This window comes from Plasmodium vinckei (genome assembly GCF_900681995.1).
Source record: "Plasmodium vinckei vinckei genome assembly, chromosome: PVVCY_09".
NCBI classification, from domain to species: Eukaryota; Apicomplexa; class Aconoidasida; order Haemosporida; family Plasmodiidae; genus Plasmodium; species Plasmodium vinckei.
The window spans coordinates 537,964-556,666 of record NC_051301.1 but is presented as its reverse complement, the minus strand read 5'-3'; the positions used below and the strand labels follow the sequence as shown (position 1 = coordinate 556,666).

The 18,703-nt window shown below is 22.6% G+C and overlaps 7 protein-coding genes across 7 annotated transcripts; 2 read left to right on the top strand and 5 right to left on the bottom strand.

Moving 5' to 3' along the window:
- Positions 1 to 1,491: 1,491 nt before the first annotated feature.
- On the top strand, positions 1,492 to 2,289 carry PVVCY_0901600 (GTP-binding nuclear protein RAN/TC4, putative; the record flags this gene model as incomplete). Its single annotated transcript, XM_008626501.1, has 2 exons — positions 1,492 to 1,609; positions 1,763 to 2,289. The coding sequence occupies 2 exons, from the start codon at positions 1,492 to 1,494 to the stop codon at positions 2,287 to 2,289; spliced, it is 645 nt and encodes a 214-aa protein (XP_008624723.1).
- Positions 2,290 to 3,038: 749 nt separating this feature from the next.
- PVVCY_0901590 (peptidyl-tRNA hydrolase ICT1, putative) lies at positions 3,039 to 4,168 on the bottom strand (the record flags this gene model as incomplete). The annotated part of the gene is made up of 6 exons (XM_037634326.1): positions 3,039 to 3,119; positions 3,295 to 3,363; positions 3,490 to 3,560; positions 3,668 to 3,723; positions 3,891 to 3,967; positions 4,061 to 4,168. 6 exons carry the CDS (start codon positions 4,166 to 4,168, stop codon positions 3,039 to 3,041), a joined length of 462 nt encoding a protein of 153 aa, XP_037490435.1.
- A 361-nt stretch (positions 4,169 to 4,529) lies between these two features.
- Positions 4,530 to 6,206, top strand: PVVCY_0901580 (tyrosine--tRNA ligase, putative; the record flags this gene model as incomplete). The annotated part of the gene is made up of 1 exon (XM_008626499.1): positions 4,530 to 6,206. The coding sequence occupies one exon, from the start codon at positions 4,530 to 4,532 to the stop codon at positions 6,204 to 6,206; it is 1,677 nt and encodes a 558-aa protein (XP_008624721.1).
- A 118-nt stretch (positions 6,207 to 6,324) lies between these two features.
- On the bottom strand, positions 6,325 to 7,405 carry PVVCY_0901570 (conserved Plasmodium protein, unknown function; the record flags this gene model as incomplete). The annotated part of the gene is made up of 2 exons (XM_037634325.1): positions 6,325 to 6,342; positions 6,482 to 7,405. The coding sequence occupies 2 exons, from the start codon at positions 7,403 to 7,405 to the stop codon at positions 6,325 to 6,327; spliced, it is 942 nt and encodes a 313-aa protein (XP_037490434.1).
- A 1,674-nt stretch (positions 7,406 to 9,079) lies between these two features.
- On the bottom strand, positions 9,080 to 9,466 carry PVVCY_0901560 (conserved Plasmodium protein, unknown function; the record flags this gene model as incomplete). The annotated part of the gene is made up of 1 exon (XM_008626497.1): positions 9,080 to 9,466. One exon carries the CDS (start codon positions 9,464 to 9,466, stop codon positions 9,080 to 9,082), a length of 387 nt encoding a protein of 128 aa, XP_008624719.1.
- A 1,256-nt stretch (positions 9,467 to 10,722) lies between these two features.
- Positions 10,723 to 15,432, bottom strand: PVVCY_0901550 (conserved Plasmodium protein, unknown function; the record flags this gene model as incomplete). The annotated part of the gene is made up of 1 exon (XM_008626496.2): positions 10,723 to 15,432. One exon carries the CDS (start codon positions 15,430 to 15,432, stop codon positions 10,723 to 10,725), a length of 4,710 nt encoding a protein of 1,569 aa, XP_008624718.2.
- Positions 15,433 to 16,265: 833 nt separating this feature from the next.
- On the bottom strand, positions 16,266 to 17,525 carry PVVCY_0901540 (deubiquinating/deneddylating enzyme, putative; the record flags this gene model as incomplete). The annotated part of the gene is made up of 1 exon (XM_008626495.1): positions 16,266 to 17,525. The coding sequence occupies one exon, from the start codon at positions 17,523 to 17,525 to the stop codon at positions 16,266 to 16,268; it is 1,260 nt and encodes a 419-aa protein (XP_008624717.1).
- Between the last annotated feature and the right edge of the window lie 1,178 nt (positions 17,526 to 18,703).

Here is an 18,703-nt window from a genome sequence, read left to right as displayed (position 1 = left end):
TTTATTTCCCCTTGTTTGCATATATGTATAAAAAATAAATGGGTACAACCCCTATTATTATATACACGTGTATATAATATATAGCAATATATTTTTATTGGGCTTTTTAAAGAAGAGAGGGGGCATATATAATATTTGGGTATAAGTTAGTATTGCCTATATAATAATATGAGAAGGAGTAGTACCCAAATAATATATAAATTATTATTTACAAAACTTTTGATCCTACATTATTATATATTTTAATATATGCATAGAGGGTTTAAATAATACACGCATACATAAATATTAATATTATAAGAAACCCTTTTATAAATATACATAAAATTTGCAATAAAAAAAATAATGCGAAAAATATATATATACTACACAATTTACAAATATATGGATACAATAAATTATTGCTTACGTATTTACATATTTTTTTTAAATAAATAATGCAGTCATATGTTTTCCCCTTTTTTTATTTCTTCTTAAATTTCTAACATACATATATGTAATTATATATATATGTTTTTTAGCATATAATATACATTGCTCCAATATTTTATTCTTATCCTACTCGTATTATTATTTAATCCTTAATTTACTGTTATATTTATTATATTATATATTTTTTACAAATATTATATTTCCATATATATATTTTTTATTTCCTTTTTTTTTTATTTTCATTTTCTCACTTTTTTTTATTCTTATCTAAGATAAAATAAAAATAAACTTTGAAAATAAAATAAATTTGTTAAGTATTTAAACATATATCCTTAAGATATTATATACAATATAACAAAGTAAGCCAACAAAACAAAAAAAGAATCATATGTTTTACATATATATTTATACTATTTATTTATATATATATTACTATTATTTTCACTATATAGCTTATTCACTATATTACTTGAATATTTGTGTGATTAGTTATATATCGTGTACATATATTTTATATAAATTCTTAATAATATTTAAAATGTACCATATCATATATACATATATTTATTATACGCTATGCCATGGTTGTATATAATAGTGTAGTACGCCTGTATAAAATTTTTACCTGATTTGTACATATTTATTTACATATAACAACATTTTTAACCTGATTTATTTACACTCCTAATTAATGCGTCACTTTAATTTCTTTGAAATTTACACATTTTATTAAAGCTAAAAATAAAATATATTTTGTACATTAGTTGGAGAATCCATCGTGAATTTTCTTAACTATTCTATACATATCTACATTGTTTAAATAAAAAATATTTATACTTTTATTTAATACGTGCAAGGGGTATGCCTATTCAAAACAAGCAAATCCTAAAGCACATAATTTACCTGCATATACATATTTATTGTTATGTTTTTTTTTTTTTTTTTTTTTTTTAAATGCATAAAATGGCTATATGACCCCAAAATTACATGCACGTACATGTAAAATATGCTCATATACATAATTTTTTTTTTCAACGTACTTATTTAGGTATTATCAAAATGGATAATCAAGAATTTATTCCACAATATAAACTTATTTTAGTTGGTGATGGTGGTGTTGGAAAAACTACTTTTGTCAAGAGACATTTGACAGGAGAATTCGAGAAGAAATATATTCGTAAGTCAAGAAAAAAAAAACATAAACCGTAGCAATATACGTGTGTGACCCTCATGCGGCATACCAGTTATATATTATTTTTCCTGCATACCCTTTCATTTATTTATTAATTTATTTTTATTTTTTCTTCTTCTTCTTCTTCTTCTTCTATAGCAACTCTTGGTGTGGAAGTACATCCTTTAAAATTTCAAACCAACTTTGGAAAAACTCAATTTAACGTTTGGGATACAGCAGGTCAAGAAAAATTTGGAGGATTAAGAGATGGATATTATATAAAAAGTGACTGTGCAATAATTATGTTTGATGTATCATCACGTATTACTTACAAAAATGTCCCTAACTGGTATAGAGATATAACAAGGGTTTGTGAAACAATCCCTATGGTTTTGGTTGGAAATAAAGTTGATGTTAAAGATAGGCAAGTCAAATCAAGACAAATTCAATTCCATAGAAAAAGAAATTTACAATATTATGATTTATCAGCTAGATCAAACTATAATTTTGAAAAACCATTTTTATGGCTAGCTAGAAGACTATCAAATCAACCAAACCTTGTTTTTGTCGGGGAACATGCTAAAGCACCTGAATTCCAAATTGATCTAAATATTGTACGAGAAGCTGAGAAAGAATTAGAACAAGCTGCAGCAGTAGCTATTGATGAAGAAGATATTGAAAATTGAGTAAATTGCTAAAATGACAAGACAAAAAAATGACAAAAGTACAAATAAAAAAAAATTATGTGCTTATAAATGGAAAAAAAAATATATATATAAGGAAAATAAATAAACAAACAAGCAAAACGAGTAGGAAAAATAATACAAGGCATAAAATACTAGCCAGCTTACACGCCTTACAACATTATACATATATTGGATTATACTCAACTATATAAAAACCGTGAAATATGATATATTTATGTTTATTTATTTATTTCCTAATTTATATATATAACACCAATATGAGCTTATAATAAATAAAAGCAACAAAGAAAATTCATAATTATATAATACGCCTTGTCAAGATAATTTAAATATATAAGCATACATATTATATTTTTTTATTTATATATACACACTTTTATATTACAATTCTACTATAAATCCATTGCTCAATTATGTAGTTTTTCATGCACCTCTTTTCAAAGTTTCAGTATATATGCGCGCGTGTATATTTTAAATAATTTTTATTTTAAATAGTTTTTATTTTAAATAATTTTTAACTAATTATTTAAGTTATTTTTATAGATTAAAAAAAAAATTAAACAATTTGTTAAAGTAAATCAAAAAAAAGTCACAAATATATGTGTAAATATGTATATATGCATAAAATGCTTAAATTATTATACAATTAAACACATATTTTTAAAACTGAAAAAAATAACCTTATATTCTTTCTTTAGCTTGTCATAAAAAGGTTGTAAAAAATATTCTCAATCATAATCCCGTTTATTAAATTTTTTTTCTTTTCTTTTTTTTTTCTGATTAATTAGATTGTCCTTGTATTTTTTTATCTGCAACAAATCCATTTACAATTTGAAAGTGACATTCGAAAAAAATATATAAATTAATTTTGGTTGTGAAAAATACTAATCCATAAATGATATGTAAATAAAGTAGCTTGAATAAAATGACGGACTGACTATACATATGTAGAAATATATGTGTGTTCATTTTTTATTTAATTACCTGATCGTCTGTTTTAATTAAATGAATAAATTCTTTGATGTTGGTATACTTTACTTTCTCTTTATAATTCTAAAATATTATTAAAAAAATAAATATATTATATATTACGTAAGGAGTATGCATATATATAGGGAGAAAGTTTGTTTATAGAAAGTATATTTTCTTTTCATTTTAATAAAATGTTTAATTCCCTACTTCAGCTTCTTCAAGGATTCTTGTTAACTTATCAAAGCATATTTTATAGTTAGACATTTGCGAAGAAGTTTCTAATTTAAAAAAAAAATGTAAACGTGTGAGGTGATCTATGTTATTATTATGCAAGCATATAAAAAAGTTGCAACCACTTGATTCTTTAAAATGATATAATTCAAACCTTCACATTCTATAATAAGATCATTTGTTTTGCTCAATTTATTTTTAAAGATTTTCCTAAAGTTATAAATAAATAATTGAAAAATATGTCGATCTCAAAAGGAATAAATGAAAAACAAAAATTGTAAAACACCCTAAAATGGATATAGAAACATGTTGGTAACTTGAAGTGATGCAGCTCTTTCTACATATATATACATAGGGATATATAAATTATTTTTTACTTTAAATTATTTTTAACATTAGGAGGAATCCATTCTGCTGTGTCAACATTAAAACGAAGTTGCACTTTTGTCTCAGCCTTTAAACGCAAAAAAAGTGTAAACAATTTATGAAATACATATTTTAATTGTTCCTATTTTTATAAGGTATTAAACTTATTTGTGTGTATAACCTTGTTGACACTTTGTCCTCCTGGACCTGATGAGCGTGTTGTTGTTTTTTGTATTTTATTTATAGGAATTTGAAAAGATAACAATTTTATTTTGCTAAATCTAAGCATTATTTATAAATAATAGTCCATTGTTATTTTATATTTTTACAATCACATATCCTTAAAATTTTTATACAAATCTTCAAGTTTAAAACGGAAAAAATATCAATAACTCTCTAAGAAATTCTACTCAAAAATAAAACACAATAAAATAGTAAAAAATATATGGCATAATAAAAATGATAAAAAATGGGGTGACCGAAAAGGTAACGGATTAAAATGTGGGGGAGAGTCACACGGGAACTCCAAAAAAAAGAAAAAAAAATCAAAAAAAAAAAAAAAAAAAAAAAAAATTTTTTAAAGTAAAGAAGTAGGAAACACAGAATGTACACCATTAAATGATTAAAAAGTAAAATGGGAAAAATGTATAATGAAAATAAACAAATTGTTAGTATTAGGGTTGGGAATATTGGTATGTGATAATAATGTAGGAATACGATGTTACAAAAGAAGTTTTATTCTTCATTGTAACGATGGGAATAGTCAGCATATAAACAAAAGTATTTTAAAAGATAATACATGTGAATATAAAATAAAATCGAATGCTTTAAAAAAGTTATATGAAAGAAAATTAATTAACTATACGAGTGATATAAAAAGTATAGATAAAATATTATATGAAAATGAGCAGGAAAATGAAAATAAAAAATCAGTATATGTTGGTATAGATTTAAATTGTAAATATTTGCATATAGGAAGTTTAATACCATTAATAGTTTTAGAAATATTACGAAGTTATAAAACGGATGTTATAATATTACTTGGGAATAGTACAACCCAAATTGGTGATCCTTCTTTTCAAACAAATGAAAGAAAACAAACATTAAATGAAGAAATATATCAAAATGAAAAAAGTATAAAAGAAAGTATAATTGATTACATTCTTAATAATGATGATATAGATAGTAACACAAATTTTAATACAACAAATTTTCCTATGAGACAATTATGTGGAGTCAACTTAAATCAAATGTCATTTCAAGATATTTGTAAAAAAACAGATTTACTTTCAAAAGATGAAATAATATATAAATGTACTGGGAAAGGAAGTTTACGAATTTTAAAAAATAATGTATGGTATGATAAAATGAATGTAATTGATTTTTTAAAATATGGGGAACATTTTGGTATTCATAAATTATTAAGAAAAGATAGTGTAATAAAAAAATATCAAAATAAAAACTTGACATTAAAAGATTTAAATTATATATCTTTACAATCTTATGATTTTTTATATTTATATAAAAAGTATAAAACTTATATACAAATAGGTGGATCTGATCAATGGGGTAATATACAATCAGGTATTGAATTTTGTCAAAATATTTTTAATCAACAATTATATGGATTAACAACAAATCTGCTTCTATACAAAAATAATATTAAATTTAGTAAATCATTATTTCATGAAAATAAAAAATTACCTATATGGATAAACAAAGAATATACACCCCCTTATCTTTTTTGGAACTTTCTACGAAATATAGAAGATCAAAAAGTTCAATCATATATAGACATGTTAACTAATTTAAATATAAATTTAGATGAAGAATTAAAAAAATCAGATCATGAAAGTTCAAAAAATATAAATATCTCTTCATATGATAATATAATAAATTCTGCTAAAAAAAAAATGGCAGATCATATCACAAATACCATTTATGGAAAAAGTGTTGTTAATAAAATTCATAAAATAAATAATATAATTAAAAATAATCAGTTCAATGAAATTGAAAATTTACAAGAGTTAAAAATATTACCATATAATCAAATTAATATAAATTCAATCAAACAAAATGAAATTAACATTACAGATGTCTTGAAATTTTTTCAAATTGCTATGACAAATAAAGAAGCCAAAGAAAAAATAAATCAAAATTGTATATACATCAATACAAAATTAATAACAGATCCTAAATATGTATTAAACATTATCGACTTTTTAAAAACTAAAGATCAAAATTATTATTATGCACTTCTTAGACTTGGAAAAAAATTAGCCTACTCTATAATAGCTAAATCGGATGAAGGAAACTCTAGCCAATGACAAGTTCACTAAAAATATGGAAACACATTGGTACTTCTTGTAGAGCTATATATTCTTTCCATCTCTTAGTTTTCATTTTTTTGTAATTTTCCTTCTTTTATCTCTTTAAATGAATGAACTATAAACCCGCATCATTCTTGAGCATTTAAAATGACAAACTTAGTGACATTGTGTTATCTTCTCCTTTTGGCTGGTTTGCACATTTTAGCCAAACATCCAAAAATAAAGCAGAAGAGAAAAAGACAAATAACTATTCCAATGGTTATTGTTATTACCTCATTATAATTTACATTTCCAGGGTTATCTCGAAGGTTAGTTGCAGTGGGATGAATATTAAAAGCAGGATTTTGGGCTATTTGATTTGCAGCCATAAGATTTGGAAGATTATCTGATTGTTGATAAGGTAATTGGGTAGTAGGCATTGGCATGGTAGGGGAAGGATTTACCTGTCCTGGTCCCGATGGCATATTATTTGGGGAAGTGCTAGGAACTGGCTGTGGTTGATTTGGTATAGCTTGTGGTGGTGCAGTTTGTGGTGAAGGAGCGGGCATAGGCATTGGAGTGGCAATAGGTTGAGGCATGCCATTATTTAAATTAAAAGGGTTAGGTATATTTGGATATAAATTTGGTGTAAGAATTTGTGGGGCTAAAGGAGAATTTCTATTAGGATCGGAACCCAAAGAAAATGGACCTTGCATATGTTTATGAACACCATCCAATAAACCATTAACAGCTTTAGATGCTACTAATGTTAATGCTGGATTTAATTTATTATTTAATTCTATATGTGAATTTTTTATTATATTATTATTTAAAGTATTGGTTTTATTTTTCCCTTTAATCACATATGACTCTAAGTATGTATTTTTTCCTGTATTAGTTGTATCCATATAATTAGGATTTAGTGGTTTATGTTTTTTATTTTTATATTTTTTCATTTTATTTAAACTATTTGGATTATGAGACAAGTTTAAATTGACAATATTTTTATCTTTCATCATATCTATATAATTTCCCAATTGGGAATATTTATTATTATTGATGGTGTTATTATGACTACCCTTTTTATTAAAAATATGTTTATTATTATTCTTTAAGTTATTTCCATACATATTTATATCGTCATTTTCCTCATGCCTATAATTAAAGTCTGAGGCTTTGTCCTTTGAATCATTACTTCTTTTTTTTATTTTATACATTTTTTTTACTATTATGATTGTCTATATTTAAATACAAATTATTATATATATCATGTTTTGTAACTTTTGTTTATATAATATATAAATGGGTTGTATTGGAATTGTTTTCTTCCTGTTTTTGTATCCTTTCAATTAATGTCAAGATCGGTTGATATATTTTATCGTTATGCACATGGAAATATCATAAATAGAAAACTGAAAAAAACGTATAAACGTGATTATGTATTTCTCTCTTTCTATATATATATATACATACACTATGCAAACATTTAGAGAGTTGTTTTTTTCTTATAAAACATAATCTTCATATTGTCTAAAAATTGTTATCGTTTAAAATGGGGTAAAAAATGAAAAATGAAAAAATGAAAAAAAAAATAGTGTAATGAAAATTTCCACACCCAAATGTAACAACATAAATAACCTTTTTTTATAAGTGATATTTTTTTGCATCCATTCAATAGACATATATATCTGAAAACATTTTATGGTTGTTCACGTTAGAAGAGAAAAAATAATATATACGCACATATATATATATATTATGTATAGGTAAAATATTATTATATTTTCAATCCTCTTTATTTTGCATAACAATTTTCTATATATAATATCATATATAAATGTTTATGCACCATCCTGCATGTATATGTACATCCATAAATTATAAACTTTATATAACTTACCCCCATTACCAAATAGGGTATATGCCTACTATTTTTCAGTATGTCATACAGTGTAACTTACAAAGGGGTATATACTTTTTATAATGAACATAAAAAGTTATGAGCAGGATTATTGTTTAAATTTGTTATATGTAAAAGTGATAGAACATCGAAAAAGATAGTAATAACACTTTTACTAGTAGATTACAAAAGTAATCATTGTAAAAAATTTGAAAATTTCAATTTGTATGGCTACTGCAATATAGGCAGTGTTTAATCGAGGGTTCTTTTTCACGTTTTTCACATCCTTCATAGTTTCCGCTGTATTTTTTTACCCTCGGCTATATATGTACATATTATTCTCCGTTTGAAGAATCGATAAATTATAAACATAAATTACAATCTTAATTTGTTTACTAGAGTTAGAAATTGTTCTCATAAAAATGAAAAAACGTGTATATGTACGGTAGTATTTTGAAAAATGAAAGTAAGATAAAAATATAGGCATATAAATAACATTTTTTATTTTTTTTTAAAAAAGAAATTACAATAAATATATACATATAATAAATCAAAATGTAGATAAATATATATGGAATGGTATATGACAATATTTTTTAATTTTATTTGGGTTCATATTAGTAATTTATTTATTTTTTCCCTCTTGTATTCTTCATATCTGATACATTTTCTCGCCCTATAAATTGTTATTCCTTCTTTTTTTTTTTCTAACTTTTTTTCCTACAAAGTTATGTCAATTTTTATTCGCCTGAATATTTACATTTATTTAGACATTATCAAATTAGGTTTTGAAAAAAACATTCTGGAAACGTTTATATTGTCCTCCCTTTTGCTTATTTATTTGTTTATTTATTTATTTATAGGTAAAAGCTAAATCAACCAAAAAATAAACATACAAAAACAGAGATATACATATGGTATATATAACATAATGACTTGCTTGTATATCTACAGGGATCATAATAATATGTTTATATATATATGTTTATTTTTATAATGCCTTCAATTTTTTTACAATTGCAGTAGCTTTTGAATTTAAGGGAGAGATAATGTAGTTGTTGTAATAAAAGCTAATATTATTATCACCATTTAGTTTAGCTATTTTTTCATAAATATTATTTAAATAATTAAATTTTGGAAAAATTAAAACAACATAAAGTGATAAATGTATTATTCCCCATATAAAACAGCTTATTCCTGAAATAAATCTTCCGAATGTTGGTGTTATTAAATGCTCAAATACAACAAAAAAATAAATATATTTTAAAAAATAATCTACTATATCATATCTCTTATTCTTCATTCCATGGAAAGCCATTCCACTAGGGACTATATAAGCCACCAAAAAAATTAGTAACTTAACTATAAGGCAAATCATTTTTTATATAATAAAATTAAAAAAATTATTATTTTAGTTATTCAAATTATAATTCAATTATAAATAGTATAAAAATACAATCTATAATAATCAAATAACTGTGGATAATTGTAAATTTATATATTTATTAAAACTATATTAGCTTATTTATATAAATATGCTTGTTTATTTTTTATTTGCTAATTATTAATTTCTTTTTATTTATTCGAAATTTTTTTAACAATAATAATAAAGAAAAAAATTTAAATAATATTAGCATAATTTTTTATTACTAATTATTATTAAGTAAAAAAACGAAATTATTTATTTTGCATATTTTTTTTTTCGAAAAATATATAGTGTATTAAAAATAGGGTAAATATATTATTATATGCATAAAATATATTCTCTATAAAAAACATATTTTTACTTATACAGCTACTAGTTGCGTAAAGTTAAAAAAATTTGGGGGCTTAATCCCTGTGCTAATATATTATAAGAATTTATTTGAAAATATGCATTATATAACAGTATCGATAATAATATATTTTGCTTATATTAGTAAAAAAAAATATGCATTTTTACTCCCTATTACCCATATGCAGACTTTTATTAATTATATGAGCCTTGATATTTTGTTACAAAAAATTGGAAAAATAAAATAAAATATAACAATAATATAAAACGGAATAAATAAACGAAAAAGAAAGTAATAATAATACATTTTTCCTGCCTTTTTTCCTACCATTTTTTCGTTATAAAATGAGCATATTTTAGAATAATTTTTTTCCAACATTTAATAATACAACTATATTACTATATTTAATGAAATAAAAATTCAAGTTCTTACATATTATACATTTTAATTATTATTTGGTATGAAAATTTGATATACAAAAAATAGGGCAGCCACCCTTTTAACCTTCACAAATGGGCTTTTGTATTTAAAAATGCATATTATATATACTATATATTATGGATATAATTTTTTATGGCTGAATATTTAGGTTTCAAAACGAATGTAAGCATTTCTATCTTTATAAGACTGTATATATGCATATGTATTGATATATTGACATATTGTCATATTGATATATTGACATATTGATATATTGACATATTGCAATGCTTGTATGTATATACAAAAATTATGCACAATATAGAGCTTGTTCATATGATAAATTAAAAAAAATATATATTAATCCATAAATGCAAAAAAATATATTTCACTATTTAAAAGATGTAATATTTTAACGGGTGGTGGAAAAAAACGTGCCCTAGTTGTTATTATAATTGGTTGCATATAGAAAGGATCTTGTTTTAATATAATTTTTAAAAATTTTATAAAACCGTTTAACATTTTTTAATATTTTATAGTATCTTATGAAACAGTGGATATCTTGCATTTGTTTAAGGTTGTTAAAAAATGTATCACACATATATGATTTATATGAAATTATTTTTTTTGAATATAAAATATTTTCTAAATATATTGAATAATCAAAGAAGTGTATCCAATATATGTCTTTTTTTGTAAACAAAATATGTGTTAGCAAATTTAATGATTTTATATCAAATGGATTGATACTTAAGATCTTTATTAAATATTTTTCTGATATAGCTATTTTTTTTGCACATATATAATTGTAAATACTTGAATTATATAAAATAAAAGATAGTGGAAATATAATTTTTGGTGATTTATAATACAAATTTTCAGGATGAAAATATATGTTCATAATAGTTTCACATTGAGAATAATCTTTTTTTAAAAAAGAATAAACAAATAATTCATTATATAAAAAAATATTGTCATTGTCTAAATTTATTGCTTTAGAAAAGTTTTCTTCTAAATGACGAGTAGCCAAATGCAATTTTATTTCATTATTGTTGCTAATACTTATATTTTGGTTATTACCTTTTTTACTACTGTATAAATCTTGGTGTATTTTTTTTATAGTATGAGCAAAATATATTAAATATGGTTGAACATTATAAGCCCTTAATTTAAAACATGTAAAAAAAATCAACTTTTTATCCTGTCCAATTAATGTATTATTTGTTAAACCTATTTTAAACAAATAAACATAACATAAATAAAATTCTTTTTTTATTTTTATACATTTATTAAGATATTTAGAAGATCTTCTGAAATCATTTTTTAAAAAATAAATTATTCCATATATAAAATAGTCTAAGTAATCACACACATATACATAATTGGATGGCTTATAATAATATGATTTATTTGTTTTTTTAATATAATTCATTTTTTTATGAAATAAAAGTAATAATTCTTTAATCTTATTTTTCTTACTTATAATTATATCTGGTATATTTATAAGAGAAGTTATATATAATATAATAACTTCCTCATTATCATATCCCTTTTCCTTTTTTAATATATACTTACTAATATAATATGAATTAACAAAATCATGTTTTTTCAAACAAAACGTATTTATACATATGAGTTCTTCCAATGTTATTATATCTATATGTAAAATATTTCTATATCTATATAAATTATATTTATTCTTATTTGTATAAAATACGCAAGCCTGATCAATTATTTTATCATGGTTTATTACAAGTGGATTTTCAATATACACATTAACTAGCTTAAGTTGTAGACCTAACTTTCTTATAAAATTATAAATATTTTGATTTAAAAAATTTGTGTGTGCGAAATTTTCAAGTGAGTTTAATATATTTTTACAATATATTTGAAAAAATCCATATAGGATATAAAAAAACAGATCATCATAATTTATATCCAAATGGTGGTATGTATAATTTTTTGATATAATTTTATCGAAAACTAAAATAAGTTTTTTTAAAAGACTTTTACTTGTATTCTTTTCACCATATAAACAACTATATTCGTTATTATCTATTATTTCTTTATAATTAAAATAATCACTATCATTTTTAGCAACATATAATATGTTACTCAAATTAACATATATATTTTTAGCTATCTCATTATTTTTTTTTTTTTTTTTTTTTTGCTTAATTTTTCTGACTTGTTCATGTGAAACATTGAAAATATTATTATTATGTAAAAGCTTGCTTTTTTGTTTTTTTTTTTCTTCCCACATATATTCGTTATAATTATGTGCAATATCACTATTTTTTTCCCAGTAGTTCCTTTTTTCTCGCACACTACTATGAGTGCTACTATTAGTACGCGTCCTATTATTTGTAACATTTGCCATATTAAAAAAGTGAAAATAATTTGTATCTCCTATATTATTACCGTTATCGCTATTTTTATTTTCTTGGGTGGCTGTTTGGCTTGTCACCATATTAATTCGATATGATTTTTTAAAGTTGCATGGGTTTGGATTTCTCATATTTATATGTCTTATTTTTGTGGGCATATACTCATCAAAATTAATCTCGTTGTGTGTATTCATACAGGTATTTATTTCGTCATATTTTATGTTAATTTTATTTTTCATTTTGGTTGTATAAAAATTTATAAGATTGTAAATAATGTAATTATTTTTAAAATATTTTAACAAATTATTTTCTTCATAAGTATTTAATTGATATGTCCCTATTAACTTATCTAGACAAATAAGTAAAAATGGATATATTTCAAAGCAATAATTTTTATATTCTTTTTTTTCATCGATTAAAATGTTCGGAGGTATATTATGTTTATTTTTATTTATACTAACTCCGTGAATAACTAATTTTGAATATTCGGATGTGCTTAACTTATATTTATACAACTTTTCATAGCATGTACCCAAAAAAAAATAAAGAATACATTTATTTAATGGATCTAGTTGTTGACGATTAATATCAAAAATGCATTTTAAACAATCATTGTATTTCTTTAATTTTATCAATGCTTTTAAGTATATATAAGTTAAATAAAAATCTATATATATGTAATGATATTTATAATGTTCTATTATTGTTTCATATTTTTCGCATATGTATAAAGAACAAAATTTATGAGAAAGAATAGTAGACAATTTTAATGATATTACATTATGGCATTTCGTTTGATCATACATATTATTTACACCATGTAAGTTACATTGGCATTGTTTTATTTCGTTACGATTGTGTAAGTCTAAATTAGGTACATATTCCTTTCTATTTAATTCTATACTTCCCATGTGATCTAATTTTTTGTTAGTAATGTCTTCTAAATGAGATGGATCATATTTAGTTTGATTTTTTAAACCTTTTAAAATTTGACTTTTGAGCATATTTTGTTCATTTTTTTGTTTCATTTTCAAAAAATCTTCATAATAATATATATCCATTTCTTGGTTTTCTTTTAGTTGTCTTTTTGTAATTTTTTTTTCGCTTCCTAATTTTAGGTCTTTATATATTTTTATATTTTTCATGTTCATAATATTTCGTTGTATATTTAATTCAATGTTATTTTTATGGATCACATTTTTATACATTTTATTTTTTGGGGATATTTTTCCGTTTTCTTTATAAGTATCTAAAGAGTATGTACTGAAACTCCGTTTTTTATGATAATATGATAATAAATGTAGGTTTTTATTTTCAAATTCATTTTTTTTTATTGTTTTGTCTATATTTTTTGTAACCCCATATAAATTGTCTTCACATTTAGAAGACGAAGTTTTTTTTTTGTATGGTTGCTCAGTGGCATGCTCAGAAGCGATTTCATAAAATTTACAGGAATCAACATTTTCCCAACTTTCTAGGTATTTATTTTTTTTAAAAGAAAAAATTTTATTTTGCTTGCATAAGTCTATTATATGAGAAAAAATGAGCATCCCGTCATTTTCTTCCATCAAACAATTATCTTTCAATTTTTTATCCTTGAGTTTGTTCTTATTTTTCACAACAGATTTATTATTATTAGGTAAAAAATTTGAAAAAGAAATGTTACTTTCATCACTCGATGTGTATTTGTCGAAGAAAAAAGACGACGAAGAAGAAGAATCTGGTGCATTCAGTGTGGCGTTTGTTTTTGTCACTTTGCTTGTCTTTCTCTTTTTCTTTTTTCTTTTTTTTGATCGAATTTGATTGTTTCCCTTTAGTGTGTAAAATATGCTTTGATTTTTCGAGAAACTTCCCATTTCATAATAAATTTTTTTCTCATCTTTGACATCATAATTGTTTTCACTATTTAACAAGATATCACATATATTAAAATCTTCACAAATATATATATTCCTTCCATTTTCATTATTTAATTTATTTTGTTTTAAAAAATTAACATTATATATTTTTTTGTGAGGCATATAATATTCGAGTACCGAATTTTTCAATGGTATATATGCAATGTAAGAAGACAATATAAAATCATTATTTATTTTGTTTAATTCATTTTCATTATGATTATTAGCTTCATAAAAATTATCTTTATTACTTATATTTTTGTTTTTGTTTTTCAAGCAATGTAGATATCCATTTTTATCATAGCAATTGTTAGTATTACCACTTCTACATTTTTGTACTTTGTTTTTTTTCTTAGTTCTAAACTTTATTCGCTTTTTATTAATCCTAGTAAAAAAGTATATTTCCCTTCCAAACTTATTTTTTAAATTAATATTTTCATTACTTTCATAATAACAATTATATAAAACTTTACAATATTGCAAAAAAAATTTACTATATATATAAGAACAAAAAGATTGAGAATTTGCATCATCTTTAATATCCTCATTTTCTATAAGATTGTCTAAGTATGATTTTTGAAAATCAATTTTATTCAAAATGTCAAATTTAAATGGATTATGTTTTCTATCAATACTACAATTTATTTCATCGCTTGAGTTATTTTTATTTTTTTTTAAATTGCTAGTGGGTCCTATTCCCAAATCATCATTCTCATATTTCTCAGCAAAGTTACAAAAAAAATTTATATCATCTTCTTCACAAATAAAATTAATATAATATAATTTTTTCTTATCTATATCATTATCAATATTTTTTTTTTTTTTTTTGCTTTTTTTTATATCTATAATAATATTTTCATCCATTTTTTTTTTTACTTCCCCCTCATATTATATTTGTTACCTGTCTATGTGAAATTCCATTTAATACTTATCATGATTTCATGAATATTATTAAGATTAATTGTTTATTTTTATTGTATATCGAATGTACATATGTAATGTTAATTCATTTTTTTCTTAAGCTGGGTATGCTCAAAGAAGGATAAACAATGAAATCCGAAAATTTATAGTTCCTTTTTTTCTCTTTAAAAAAAAATATATGTTCAAAGGGAATACGAATTAAAATGAATTAATTAAATATGCGGAGGTAATATTTTTCTTCCCATATTGACACGATTTAACCTTGATGAAGTTATGCATAGACAAGGGAATTGAAAGAATCCTATTACCAGGTATGAACTTCTCTTTTTACTTTTTCATTAATTTATATTTTGTACCGGTTTAATATTTACTATGTATCCTTTATCGAGTTTGTGAAATAACTGTCCATCTTTGATATATACATAAATTTTCACGAATATATATATGCAATATAATTAAATTATTATTACATACTTTTTATATACGTATTAAAAAAAGTACATATATGTAGACACAAAAATAGAAAAAAATTATTGTTAATTATCACAAAATGAATGTTTATGAAATCTGATATATATACATAATTAATAAAGGAAAAGAGACCAAAAAAATGTTAAGAAATATAAAAAAATATAAAAAAAAAAAACAGAAAAATGTGTACTATTTGTATTCCTTTTGTTTTCTAAATATTATACCATAAATGTTGTTAGATTATAAATTTAGATGTAGCTATATATGGAATGTGCTATAGTTAATAATTTGAAAAGAGATGACCTTCATGTGCTTCGTTTTTGTTTTTCTTTTTCGTAGGATGGTTTCAAAATTTTATGTTTTGCCATTAAATTTATTGACGATATTATGAAAGGATAGAAATTAAAAAATTTGAAAGTTCGTTCTTTATCCCAAGAAGCTTTAATTTCTATTTCTTTAGTCAAAAGTTTTTCTAAATAATTAATTTCGATTGATGATTTGTTTGAAATATTATGCAATTTCTCAATATCAGATGGAAGTTGATCAATACTAGGAATTTTATTTGAAAAAGAATAATCATCTTCATTTATTTCGTCATGTAATTCTATATTTTCTCCTAAACTTACTAGTTTAATATTTGCTCTTTGTTTTAATACTCTATGGATATTTATATATTCCTCTATTATAGATTGTTTATCCTTTATTATTGTTATAATATTAAATCTGTTTTCTGTATCTTCTTCAGAGGTGCTCATAATGTTTATATCTTTTTTTATATGGTTCCTTGCTATGCTTATCCAATCATTAGCTAGTCCTGTTTGTTCATCAGAATTTTCATCCGTAATTAAGATTGGACCATCTTGCAAACCATCTAATAGATATACACTTTTTTCAAATTCAATATATGATACAAAATGGAATGCATTTGATTCTTTTTTTTTGTCATGATAGAAATCATCATTTTCTATATATATCGGAGTTTTAAAAGAATTGTGAATATTTCGTAAAAAGTTACAATTAGATAATGTTAATCCTTTCATAGTACTATCAAAATTTGTGCTAAATGTTTTTATATTTTCTATATTTTCATTTAATTTTATATTCTTGTTAAATATTATCGATAATATAGCTTGTGTTGCACATGCATTCGGAATAACCTGTCTAGCAAAAAATAAATTTTCAGGTACATTATGTTCTTTATATCTTTTTCGATCATAAGTTTTGCCAATATTAAATAAAAATATTATTCCATATACATGAGAAAAATTATTTAAAAGTTTATTATATTTATCTTCTAAATCTGTATCATTTATATATGGTTCTGTCCCCATTACTGCTTCTAAACCTACTTCTTTTTCTTTTTCATTCCTGTACTCTTGTATACTTAATATATTTTCAATGGTTATTTCATCTTTGTTATTTATATAATTATCAAAATAATCTAAATCATATACATCCTCTGCTGATATATCTTTTGCTCCCATCTGCTTTAGCATTTCATAAAATATGCAGGGGTTACTTTCGATCAAGCACCACTCCCCGATGCTATCATTTTCACTTTGCATTTTCCGTCAATAAGTGGGGAAATATAAAATTTGTTAGTATTATATAAATAAGGATAATATATACTTAGCTTTTCTCTTCAAAAAATTATAAAGAAAATTATTAAAATGGGGTTGAAAAAAAAATACAGTGTCAAATTGATATAATTGCACTAGGACAATATGAGAAATATTTTAGTTAAGAATTTTTTAAATCATAAAATTTAAATAAGGATGTACATAAAATATTTTATACATGGTTTATATTTACTAAAATTATTATATGCTTAAAGTAAAAATGATAACAAAGAATAATTATTTATTGGTGTTTAAAATATGTACTGAAATAATGAAACACCTATTAAACAAAAAGTGAAAAATATATATATATAACCCAATGCAATAAAAATCTGAAATGAATGAAAAGATACGGAGAGGAAAAAATATGATGGATATGTATACTTTTTTTTATTTAAATAAATGAAAATAAAAATGAATAAATAGTAGGCACAAAATCAAATGAGCATAAAATCGGATGGAATTTTATTACCTTATCATTACCCATTGTTTAAAAAATATAAAAAAAATAAAAATAAATAAATGATAATTATGACATTAATAAATTAATAAAATTTATGTATTATATTTGTAAGGGTGTAAGGAAAAGATACCAATAAGTGTGCTACATTTTTTCCAGCCATTTATTTGTTCTTTTTTTAGTTCCCCAAAAATATTTTTCAATCATTATGCATATCAATTTTATATGATTAAATGGGATAGTACTTTTAAATAAATACTGAGAAATATTTCAACTAGCCAAAAGAAATATGACATTCTTTTTACACATAAATAGGATTGCATATAAATACACATATCTTGACATGGGATAAGAAATAAATCGAGTCCTTGTATATGTCATACTCTCGTTGTAATGTAAGAAAAGTGATATATACTAAAGTGGTATTCCATAAGAACGTACAGTATATATAAAGAAAGATAAGGAAAAATGAAATACTCTTTAATAAATTTCCATTTTCATGGCTTTTCCACTGTGAAATTGATTCCTATATATATGTACATGTTTGGTTGTAAAAAGAAAGGTAATCCATTTTACACTTTTAATCAAATTTTTTCAAAGAAAAAATAATTTTTATTTATAAAATGACGGGTTTGTCTATGATATATCACCCACTATGCTATAC